This window comes from Gambusia affinis, linkage group LG08 (genome assembly GCF_019740435.1).
Source record: "Gambusia affinis linkage group LG08, SWU_Gaff_1.0, whole genome shotgun sequence".
Lineage (NCBI taxonomy): Eukaryota > Metazoa > Chordata > Actinopteri > Cyprinodontiformes > Poeciliidae > Gambusia > Gambusia affinis.
Genome location: NC_057875.1, coordinates 28519719 through 28532505, shown reverse-complemented (window position 1 = coordinate 28532505; position 12787 = coordinate 28519719). Strand labels below are relative to the sequence as shown.

The 12787-nt window shown below is 37.0% G+C and overlaps 1 protein-coding gene across 4 annotated transcripts in view; it reads right to left on the bottom strand.

Moving 5' to 3' along the window:
* Window positions 1-7259, bottom strand: part of ptprz1a (protein tyrosine phosphatase receptor type Z1a) — a 74188-nt gene extending 66929 nt beyond the window's left edge. The window contains exon 1 of one of the 4 annotated variants that reach the window (XM_044125638.1): window positions 6960-7259. In XM_044125638.1, the coding sequence (XP_043981573.1) occupies window positions 6960-7020 (61 nt within the window). In that variant the 5' untranslated portion in view covers window positions 7021-7259. The remainder of the gene's footprint in view (window positions 1-6959) is intronic. The other 3 variants (XM_044125637.1, XM_044125639.1, XM_044125640.1) reach the window with 3 other exon arrangements.
* Between the last annotated feature and the right edge of the window lie 5528 nt (window positions 7260-12787).

Sequence of the window (12787 nt, the reverse complement as noted above, 5' to 3'; positions counted from 1 at the left end):
TGAGTACCGTCTTACTTCTTGCCCCAAATTTAAATTTTCTCTTCATGCAATCTGTATCCCAATGTACAATGGATACATTGGCATAGCCTTTTCATAAAATCATGCATGTGCATGCTCACACACCAGGAAGAAACCTTAGTATATTTATTTGTTGTGGGTAAAATAATTTCCTTCATTTTTTCATGCTACACTATTAACATATCTATACTGATCTTAAAGTAAAAAACTGTATTTACTATTTTATAAAAGCACAATCACAAGTTTTCTTTTTTTTATTTTGCTAAGTTAAAACAATTCCCATGGAAAAATAGAGCCTGAATCCCAAAGAACATTTGTCAACACTTGGTTCATTTTACGTAGCTTATAAAAGAACAACTGATATTTAAATGTTAGTTTAAATGATTTCAAACCATTTAGAAAATATTTTTATGATTAAAGTTGAGCTAGACACACCAAATAAACAGAAATGATTTTCTGTATTTTCTGCCACAGACTAAAGCTCACAAAGCCTTGTCTGATGCAAGGTATGATGTTTTTTACAGTGTACAGTAGACAAAGCGGGCCTGAGAACAGAGATGGAAGCTGGCAGGAAATGGGGATGGTAACGAGGCTGGGGATGTTGAGGAAGACTAATGAACGAAGGAGCGCCGCTTAACCTGCACTCCAATCTCCCTGTGAGGCCTCCGGGCCCGAGGAACCCCAAAATTCCCCACCCCTCTCTGCCACCCATTCACGGAGCCCTTCTCCCCTCTCCCACCCATTTACCCACTCTGTACTCACACTTCTGCCCCAGCTTCACACTGGCACAGCGTCTCGTCCTTTATCCAAAGACTGGCAGTGAGACAAATTGTGATGCAATTTGCATCACACTTGTCATCAGTTTAACTTCATAGGAGCTGGTTATTGAAATACAATAATCTTTTGGAACTGTGTTCCTCATGCAAACTTGAAAAAGGTTAGCTTTGAACTGAAGAAAATTAACGTTAGGCAAAGACTTATTACATTTTTACTCCAGGCTGTTCTTTTTTTTCGCCTCTTAAAGTTGTCTCTTGGCAGCTCACTTAACACAAAGGAAGATTGATTAAATACAATATAAGCTTCCATATAACAAAACATTACAGTTTGTACATGGAGATTTTAAAACTAAACAAAATGCCATAAATGAAAGCTAAGCATGCTGAACATAACTTGGAGTTGGACATGTTTCCATTTAAAAATAATATCAGCGTTATGAAAAGCTACCCTAAAGAAAAGACCTCAATCTGCTTTCATAATTGAAAGTTGTTTAACCATTTAAAGGCTGAAAAAAGAAACTATTGTCACAGAATTTCAATTTTTAAAACCAGAATAGTGTATTGGATCCTCTGAACATAAAACAAAACAGTAAATAATTGAAACATTGTCCATTTTCACATATTTGTTTTATAATATCTGATACATTGGGCTTTTATGGTTATGTAATTATGAAAAGGCAAAGGATAAATTTTGAATTCAGAAAAACACATTTACCAATTAAATATTTTTTTTGCTCTCTATTTTTAGAACTGCATTACAAAAAAACCTGTCAATGTATTTTGCCATTTTAAACAAAAAGCAAAACAGTAACAGATTTACTGTTGTGAAGGTACAGGTCTCAGAAATACTTCTATCAAGTATCAGATAGTCTTTTGTCATATGATAATGTGATGTCATATGACACAAACTGGTCCAGTTTGTTCCCCATCTTTGGCCCACTGAGGATAGCCAACACTATGAGTAAAGTATAGGGATGTATTGACCCTGGCTTAACAACAAGAGAATACGTTGTTCATGGTGTTAGGTTAGGTTTCCTCTAAAATGTCCCAAAGTCATTTAACCCTTCTGTTTGTAAGATATTTGTGTGAAGCACCATCATAATGCTACAGCTAGCATAAGCAGTTTATTCAAATTATAAATCCTGCTTCATGGAAACATGAAATAAAACAACCCAACTTAGAAGCTACTGTTAATTAATTTAATAAGCAAACTGTTGAGAAACAGAGAGAATCCATACAAACAATGTTGCCAGTCATTTGTAAACAGTACGGTAACTCAGAAGGAAAAATCCCATTAAATACATCATGAGCTTATGATTCTACTGACAGTTAGCCTGCTTAATCAATTAGCAAACCCCAGTGATTACACACATGGTGATGAGCAGGTTTCACTGCTGTCACCTTCATCCATCCATTTTCTTTACACCCTTGTTCCCTAAATGGGGTCGGGAGGGTTGCTGGTGCCTATCTCCAGCTGCGTCCCGGGCGAGAGGCGGGGTACACCCTGGACAGGTCGCCAGTCTGTCGCAGGGCAACACAAAGACATACAAGACAAACAACACACTCACACACACTCACACCTAGGGAGAATTTAGAGAAACCAATTAACCTGACAGTCATGTTTTTGGACTGTGGGAGGAAGCCGGAGAACCCGGAGAGAACCCACGCATGCACAGGGAGAACATGCAAACTCCATGCAGAAATATCCCTGGCGGGGAATCGAACCCAGAACCTTCTTGCTGCAAGGCAACAGCTCTACCAACTCCGCCACTGTGCAGCCCGCTGTCACCTTCATTCTGAACAAATTCTCAAAATACTTTCTCCTCTGCACTTTTTGTGTGAGCTGCTTCTTCCAACACAAAGCTTCAGCAATCATCATTTTTGCTGTCCTTATTACAACATCATCATCATATAATTCATTCACATTTACCTCTCAAAGTGGACCAGGAAACATTTAAGAAATCACAAGCATGTGGAGTTTAAAAAGTGTTACAAAATGTCACACTAACAAGGGACTCCAAAAGTTCTTCCTCTCCAGTGGACTGTCCTTTATTAAGCAATTTGTGATAAGAAAAGTTGCAAGGTTTATAAAATCTCTTCTCTCCTGCAAATTCTGAGCTGTTTGGTCTTCCTCAGATGTTAATCAGAGTGAAACCATATATCTTAAGCTCCTCATTGGGTTGCAGCCAAGAAGAAAGCTGAACAAGCAAGACTGACTTCTTACTAACATAAAGTCCTTAAAACTCTGGATCACTTCATTCTTGCTTTTCGACACAAGTTGAAATCCTGACTAACTTCTCTGTCCTGGAGGCCTGTTTTCTCTCTGACATCTGACCTGTAGCCACAGAAACGTTACCCAATTAGAAATAAGATCATTGCAGTGAGAGTAGGTGTCTCTGTGAAGCACTCCCTACTGAAAAAAATACTTTAGTGTATTTCAAATATACTATTTGTGTAAGTATACTAAGTATTAAGTTTACTGCCGATGAATATATGTAAAGTATACTAAAAGCATGCTTGTACCAATTTTAACACTATAACTTTAAACTATCTTAAATATAATTATACCAAAATACACTTTTAAGAAATATATTAAATAAAAGTATACTTTAAGTAAACAAAATATGTATTTGCTCAAGTGTAAATATACACTTGCTAAAGTGTATACTTAAAAGTTATTTTTAAATATCTTTAAAATACATGTTTTAAAGATATTTAAAAGATATCTTTGAGCATATATTTTAAAATATATGCTCAAAATAGACTTTTTTCAAAAATCACATAAAATGCACTTACCGCGTACTTTGAATTATTTATTTCAGTGTTTTAAATTACCTCCCAGTATATACTTTAGGCTAATGACGTATACCTTTTTAGGTGCCTTAATAATTTTTTTGCTATTTTTATTAAAATGTCAAAGAATAAAAAAATAACTGTCCTTATGGTGGAACTTGATGTAATGTTGTTTAACAAAGTAAATAATGTGTTCATACCTCCAAATATCAAACAATGACAGTTTAGTGACCGAATTGCTACAACAAAAACAATACTTGTCCTGGACACTAAATGTAGCAGGTATCTTCAGTTTTACATCTCTCCTAATATAATCTGTTGTTTTCAGTTTTTTTAATTAAAACACAGAAGCTGTTTTTACCCAATCCATTTTCAGATGTCTGAAAATGGATTGTCTCATGCATTTATGTTAGTGAACGGCATAAGTTCCAGTTCACACTCCAAAACCAGATGGTGGTGGTATTGCACACTTTCAGTTTTTTTGAAAAGTGCCATAAAAAGAAGAAAGGCCATGAATCTAGGGAAGATAAGCAACACTGTTCAAATTTGCCATTTTTACTCGCATAATATTGAATTAAAAGTGGTGACGGCCTTGATAGTTTTGGTAAATTCAAGCTGGCGATGTCCTAGTCCGAGTTAGACGACAACACAACTGGACAAGAACCGATGGAAAGGAGCTCGATGAGACAAAGGCTGCTAACGTGTTGCTAGTTGGTAGTAAGTTTGCTTCCAAAGGCTAATTACCTTCGTTTAATTACAAAGAGTGCAGTAAAGATATAAACAAACTTAAGTTGGTTTCAGAAATAATTATTTTAACAAATTTATTGTGACTTTTATGATTATTACTATAATAATCATTCAGCTTCATATTGTAACTGCTTGGAGGCTCTGTGTGTTGTGACTTGATATAGTTTTCTTCATAAACTTAACCTGGTTTTAATTAAGCTCAAAATTCCAAAGAGACTTTAAGGCTGTGGTTATAACTAGTTCATCATTGTTTTTATCTTCAACATATTTTTGCAGTCTAAGTAAATGAAGATGAAAGAGGAAGCCATGGATCAGAAATTAGAAAACCTAAAGACTTTCCTGTCTCAGAAGAGGCTCTGGCTCCACTAGATCGCCAACCAGTTCTGAGGATGAACCTCCACATCGTCTTCATGGTGGAAGGATTTTTTTTTAATGAGCAGCTGGCCACATTTTTAACAGCAAAAACTGTTGTGTTACCAACACCAAGTGCTTAATAAACATGATTTGATTTAAAAAAATAATTGGACAGAATTTATTCCCCTTGTTAAACTACCGTTTCTCTTTCATACATTTTATTCATTGTTAGCTTTCAGGGCCCTGTGATGAACTGGTGTGATCCAGGGTTAATCCCGCCTCTCATCTAATGACTGCTGGAGATGGGCACCCCCTTCACCACCCTGCAAGGATCAACGTGTTCAGATGATGGATGGATGGAAAGCTTTAAGGTAGATTGTCTCCCTTAAGTCCAAACTTAAAACAACTATATAGTTAATGCCAACATCAACTAATTTTATGATATTGCTGAATATTTTTTCTACTTCTAACATATAGAGACAAAGAAGACACCCAGAAATGTTTTTTCACTCCAGGCATCCGGTCCCAATCATCATAAGTTCTGATGATGTCACATACATAGCAAATCCACAACGTCTTAAAATTGTAAGTCCTACTTTTTCTTTGCTGTTTTTTCTGTATTCTTTAAAATACAAGTGCTTTCTCTGGTTAATTGCTCCATTGTTCTTTTTTTGTATGTTTCTGTAAATTGCAGTGCTGCAGTTAATGGGAATGTTCTGTTGTTGATCCTCACTGTTCTTAGGAAGGAGAAATGTCAGTTTGTACTGTGATACTTAATTAAAACAATACTCTTTCCTTGGTGAAATATTTTTCACATTTCCTCTAAAGTGTACCTATTGTTTAATTGTGCTAATTTTCATAAGCATGTTTTCTGTTAACTTTGAATGTATTGATAATTTCTACAATTCTGTGATAGTATATTGGCAATATAGTCTTGAAAAATGTGGGCAAAACTGTATTTGACAAAGTGTGCATAAGACTGACATGATATTGTCATAAACAGTAGGAACATACTAACAGGTGTCATGAAGTGTCATTCAGTCAATAATGACACTTTTAATGAGCAGTTGCTTTAAAAGTTGGATGACAGGTATTATGTCAGTCTTATGCACACCCCATTAAATAAAGTGTTACCAAAATGGTAATATATTGAAAGCACAATGTAATCACTTTCACCTGGAAAGTGTGTTGTAATGGATCCTTCTGTGTTCTGGCAGCCTGATGTGTTTGCAGTACTGTAGTGTGTATGAAGCATGTAATGAACAAAGTGGCAAAGCAGAATAATTAAAGACATTAAATAACTAAAACGTATACTTCATTTGCAATTATAATAAACCAAATTTGTAATTATAGCATACTGTAATCACTATACTAATATATAAAATATGTAATCCCAATATACTTAAAATACATTCTAAATATATTTTAAATGTAATTCAATAATAAAAATAGTACACTTGAAATATACTAATCAAGCATGTTTATATGACATAAAAAGCAATATATTTAAATATACTTTTTTTGGACAACTTAATTTAAGTTGTCCAAAAAAAGTACGTTAAAGTATACTTAGTACACTTTAAATTGTGCTTTAACACAATTTAAATACTCTTACAAGTACACTAAGCACAAAATTAGTTGTACCAAAATGTCACGCTTTACGTTAACTAATCCTAAGTGAACTTGAAGTATATTCATGATTAGTCTGATTTAAAGTATGCATAAGTATGTTAAAATTGAACATATTTAGTATATTAATTTTTCACCAGGGCTGCAGGATTACGGCTGTTGTTTCAGACAGATTAGGAGCCTCTGACAGCTTTAATGAACCAGTGAGACCGCGTCCAAACCACTTTTTCATGCTTGACAGCTCCGCTTTGGAGCTGATAGGATACCTTCTGCTCCTCCCAACGTTTTAATCTATCATCCCACAGAAGCACCGGGTGATTTCCAACAGAAAACAAAGGAGACATCACACACATGTAGCCAAGACCCACAGCCTTTTGTTTGATGGAACTAAAGTTGGGCAAAAGCATATAATCCAAACTCATTAGCAGTGCTGTCGTTTTAGTTTGTTTCTGGAGAAACAGCGCACGTGGAGCTGCTGCGCAATAACCGCAAAAGTTGGCCAGCAAAAAAAAAAAAAAAATATATATATATATATACAAAAAATACTAAAATAAATCACATTCAGCTAAATCTGAACGTGAACACGAGAAAACAGCATAATACGTGTAGTGTGGTCCAAATACATCCCGCAGCATGACTTACCTTGTTGGCAGATGAGGATTAAGTGCGCAACCAGAAGCAGCCCGCTGCCTTTACTCTCCATGTTGCGGGAAAAACGCACGTAGCTCGGAGAAGTTACTGAAACCGAAGTGGAGTCGGTTGATGGGAAACCAGTCCCCGCCAGTCCCAGGTCCTTACAGCTCCATGCTGCTCTAACTGTGGTGCTCCTCGTTGTTGTGGTTTGGCTGCGTGTGTGCGTGGGTGTAAGTGCGCGCGTGTGCGTGTGTGTGTGTGTGTGTGTGTACCGTGTCCTCCCTCCGCTTTGACTGAAGAGCAGCCGCCAGACTGAAGCTCTGCACCGCCCACAGTTCGAGGTCACGCCGGCTCCATTTCTTTCACACAACAAGCCCGAGCAGCGCTTCTCACACTCATAATGCACTGCTAAGCTGATAGCTAATGGAGGGAAATAAAGAACCAAAACAATAGCTGAGCAAATAAAGAAGAGAAACAGAAGAGGCAAGGAAACAACTAACACAGGGACGGCAACAGAAGAAAGATAAAAGTAGAAGGGATGAGAGTGAATGAATTAAAACTAAAGCATGCTGTGAAGGAAAAATAAACTAAACATAAAGAAAAAGAGGAATATTGATGGGAAAAAGCCAAAGTGCCAATAATTGATCTTAGCTGAATATAGAACCTCTTCCTGCTACATCAACTCACATCATCCCCAGACAAACAGACCAGTGGAGAGATTCAGTCAGACTGAAATATAAAACATGCTCCAGAAGTTTATCAACTGACTTTATTTTGTTAACCACTTGGGTCCCACATCCATGACCCACTTTATTTACACACACTCCCTCACTCTTGTGTTCCCCAGTATATCTTCCCAGCTTCCCTGTTTCACCTTTTCCTGTCCCTCAGCCTGACTCCTGCTCCAACTACTCACCTGCAATCAGTTACCTCTACGTCAAGCCAGGCCGATTGTCCCCACTCTCAACCTCACAGTATTTTAACTCCTCTCTTTCTGTTGCCAGTTTGTTTTGTTACCTTGCCACACCTCGTCACTGTCCTCTTTAAGTCCCCTGGTATTTTTACATTTTTGTATTTGCTAGAATTTTTGACTTCTGCTTGATGTTTCTTTTTTTTTTGGAAATTGGATTTTGTCCTTGTTTCATTTAATTCTCATACCTATTCTACATTTTTGGCTGCTGCTTTTGGGTCCTCTTCAGTCACTAGACATGACAGTAACAAGCCAAGTAGCTCATATGTAGACAAACTGAAACAAATTATGTGTAATAATGTGAAATAACACAGAGAAAGAATATAGAACAGAGGGGAGGTGGAAAGTCAGTACACCTGCCAAAATCTTTTAGTGATCAGAAATTTATCCTCCCCTTCTCAATGCAAATGAATACCAGCTGGTGATAGGTAATTTCTAAACCTACATAAAAAGAACTGCAGACGTTTATTTTTTTCAGCCAAGCTTTTGCGAAAGGAGAAGACACAGCGAACCGCTTCTACAAGCTGCCCATTGTTTGTTCTGCAAACCTTCAGTTAGAGCTTGCCTTTTATTTTCAGAGGAGGGAGAGATAAAAAGGAAAAGCAAGTTTTGTCTCTACACACAGGTCATCTAGTCCTTTCTCGTGAGAGTGATTTCTCACAAGGGCAGGGGGACATTCTGTTGTTGGAGATAATCATGCTGCAGAGACATTCTGTAACTGTGGGTCAAACGTTTCAATACAGCATTGGGTTCACACACACAGTAGAAAGCTAAAACCTTTAAATGAAAAAAAACAAAAAACTAGTAATGTAAACAAACTAATAATGCAAAACTACTAATGTAAGAGTGATAACACATAATAATTCTAACAGCTGGTTCAATCCAAACTGACAGCCTATCAAAAGGTGTGTGACCTTGTGTGACATATTGGTCACACAAGGAACATCCTGTGAAAGGTCAAAGCAAAGAACTCTCCAAACAGCTTTGCAAACCTGTTGTTGCAAAACATCCTGAAGGCATCGGCAACAGATTTCTAAACTTCTGAATGTTCCAGTGATGTCCAAGACGGTCTTCAACTTAATCCGGTTCATGGTCTTTAAGCTATCACCTGAGAAAATACTGTAGCATGTCTGCAAAGCCATGTTCATCTTAAAAGTTCAGGCCTTTAGGCACCACAGTCATTTGCAGAAACTTTTTGACAGTCTCGTCCTCTGTATAAGGTTAGACAGCTAGGTCTAGCAAAGAGAAAGGTGTTTCTTCTGGCACTATAGACACTGGATTTGCAGACTTTTCCAAATGCTGATGAAGACGTTAACTATTCTCAGTGGAAGGGAGCGTGGAATGCTAGATAAAGCACTTGTCACTTAAGGTGATTAAAACTGAGCAAGAGACAAGTTTGAAGCACTTGGAAAAGTAAAGAGTTTAAAGAGCTTGACATGACTTTTTAAGCTTATCGTAGCCTGATACTGGAGCTGTGCAGCATGTAAGGTCACTGACCTTGTACAATGAGTGCCCTTATGTCAAAGCAAGGCAAGTAATTTTATATTAATGATTGTCCTCATCAAAGCCAGATACTCTCTTGACCGCTTAGATAATGGATACATGGAAATGTGACATCTATATAGAAATAGAAATTTCTTTGCACAAGATTAGCAGAAGTCTTCCAAATTCACAAATCTTTTGTCGAGTATACTCATGCTTGGAGGGATCTTGATCATATTTATTTTAAAAAATTATTGGGCAAGCTCTAGAATGCAAAAGTCACATTGCCACTGCAGCAGACACTTCCTCTTTCATCACTGTTAGGAGCTTCCAAACACTGGGACATTTGTTGACATAGTGCACCATTGAGGGCAAACTCAAGACTCTTTTCAATCCTGTGTCATCAGCTGTTCCTGTTTGTAAAGCACATTTACAGGAATACCACTAGAGATGGTTCTGAAGTTATAGCCCTCATCAATACATGCATAAAGCAGGTATGCTTGAGGTCAAACTTGGGGTTTGCATTTTATTTTTAGCAGTGCACTACCACTTTTGAAAATCTCTGTATTGTAAGTACAGTTTTTCTTATTCCTCAACTGTCCTAATATTTTTTAAGCGGTTTTGTGGCTTTTAGTTGTGCAAAAGCTTGAGTGACCATGGCTTTTGCCTTCTCATGAATTTTCAAGTGTCAATCTTTGGCTGGAGCTTGCCACAAATAAAGCAGTAGTTTTCTTAATTCTTGACAAATATATACTAGCAAACTGGATGCCTTCAACATTTTCAGGTCCAGTGAGGCAATCCACAGATCGTTCTTAAAACTCAATGTCAATGATTAAACTGACTTTTTCTATTCATGATACCTTTTCATTTGTTTCTTCACTAGCTTCTTGGCAATGTCTTCACTTTCATAAATAGGCCCTTTAGCAAAGACACTTTCTGTACATCACTGTTTTTTAAGTCTCAACATAACAAGCATCAAGAGCAGTCCTGTAAGGGTAACTTCAACCATTTATTGTAAGTCCCACTGAATTGTCTGAGTAACTGGTAAAGTGAGGGATTAATTATAATGAAATATTTTCAGATGAAATAGTTTCTTTAAAAGAAAAAGACTGTTCAAAAATTGCTCTTTAAAAATACATAAAAGAGAAATTAACAGTAGACATTTACTGATGTAGATATCAACATCAGCCCTCTGGTCTTTTCATAGCAAATCTTGTACCAGACTGGAAAACAGAACAGTCAATTATCAGAACAGTCAACCCCCTCCACCATAGTTTAAAGGGAAAACATAGTTGTTTTCCAAAATATTTCACATGTAAACTTATTCATCTGTAACCAGGAGAAAAATGGCTACCTGTAAATATATATTTTGTAAACCTTGTTTTCCTTTTTAATTCACATACTGGTCGCAATTCTTATTTTTGTCAGCATGTGTGCTGTTTGTAACACAAAGGTCTCAAAGTACCAGAAATTGAAAAAAAAACTTTTATTAATGTACTCTGGCACTAGTAAAACGGAAGAGAAGGACCTTTATGAGGCGAGACCAGTCGGAGAAGACGACTTTATGACCACATAAGTAAAGAATCAACATTTTTTCCGAACAGATTTTTCTATTTCAGTTTGTTATGAAGCTACGTTGCCATGTTTCTGTTGAATGCTAATAGTGCTCTTAATGCACAATTTTACTCAAGCCACTGCTAGTCAGGAGCTTTATTATTTCTATAATAGTATATTATTACTATTATATGGACCATTCACTTAACAAAATGCTATTTTTGCTCCTTATCTTCAACCTTATATTTTACATTTTTGCAACTCAGAGAAAATGGTTCGTTTTGAGAATAAAGAACCCCTTTTATCTGAAGTTCTGTGTGCTCCATTAATCCCAGCTTCACATTATTGTTCAGTGTAAATTTTAAGGCATGCCTTCCCTTTGTTAAACTTTCAATAAATCTGTGAAAATTTAAGTGCAAACCAGGGGTTACAGTTCACACCATGGTAGATAGACACAGAGTCCATTATGGATGTGAAAAAAAAAAATCAATTGCAAAATAAGTATCTTCTCTGACCGAGACACTGAACTAAATGCTTCAAGCTATCCAGGAGCTGGCAGCACATTGAAGACATTGAAGACATTCACTTCTGTTTTGGAGGACCAAGTCAACGCTACTGTCTCTACACCTCTACCTATGATTGTAAATTATGATTGTGAACATTTATTTTTCACCCGCTTGTACATCATCAAATGTCGCAGGGTTTTGATGCTGATCTGGATGCTGAACATGCACTCTGCGACAACACTGTAGAGACTGGTATTACAAAGTTTTGAAATCAGGAAACATTTCTCAAACTGAAATGCTCAGAGGTTTCTGAATAAGGTGCAGTTGGAGGAAATCTGGTAGAATGTCCTTCTTCATTAGTAATAGATGCTAAAATTTGCTTGAAACCTAACACTAAATGTGTCTGTAATAAAGTATCAAGAAGGATCTGAATAGTAAGTCACTCCAGATCCTGTATTGTTCATTAATTCAGCCATTTGTACATTTTTGTGCAGAAGTGTGGGGCAATACATATAAATCTAATAGTTAGTTAGTGGTTGTCAATCAACATTACAACCACTAACAGTATTCCTAAAAGAGCCGTCAGAGTAACACACAATGCTAATTTTCTTTCACATGCGTATCCTCTTTTGATTAAGTCTAATGTATTAAGATTTCAGGAAATTGTGAAATATCAAACTGTTCCATTTATGTGTTAAATCTGTTTAATCTGTTCCCTAAATATGTTCATGAAATGTTTTGTGAATGGTAGGGTGGGTACAACTTACGGGGAATTTCAAAATATGTAGCATCCAAACAACTATGAAAAGATTTTGTATCACTGTAACGGGAATCAAACATGGAAGTAGACTGGCCCGTCAGCAGTTCCCCCTCCGGCACAAGGAAAAGCCGATTTACATCTTCCCTGACTACCCTGTGGAGGTGATGAGGCAGCGGCAGGCTTTTGTCAGTGTGAAGAAGCGGCTGCAGGATGCTGGAGCGAGGTGCGGTTTCCTGTATCGGGCGCGTTTATGTGTCACCATCTGATCTACGGGTAAGACGTTCTCCTCTCCGCGAGATGCAAAGGTCTTTGCAGAAACTTTACAGAGTTACTGAGCATCTGGAAGTTAGAGACACTGTGGTATGTGCTTTTTGCTTAGGGTCATTGGGGATCGGAATTGCTTTTATAACAGCTTTATGTTTGTACCATAATCTAAGTTTGCTAAATTTGAGTGAGCAAAGGAGCCTTTTTGTGGAGTTGGCTTGGTATTTGTATGGACCGTACGGCCCGGATTTCTCTATCTGACTATTACAAGGCGGTGATATAACTTTTACCATTTGGAATG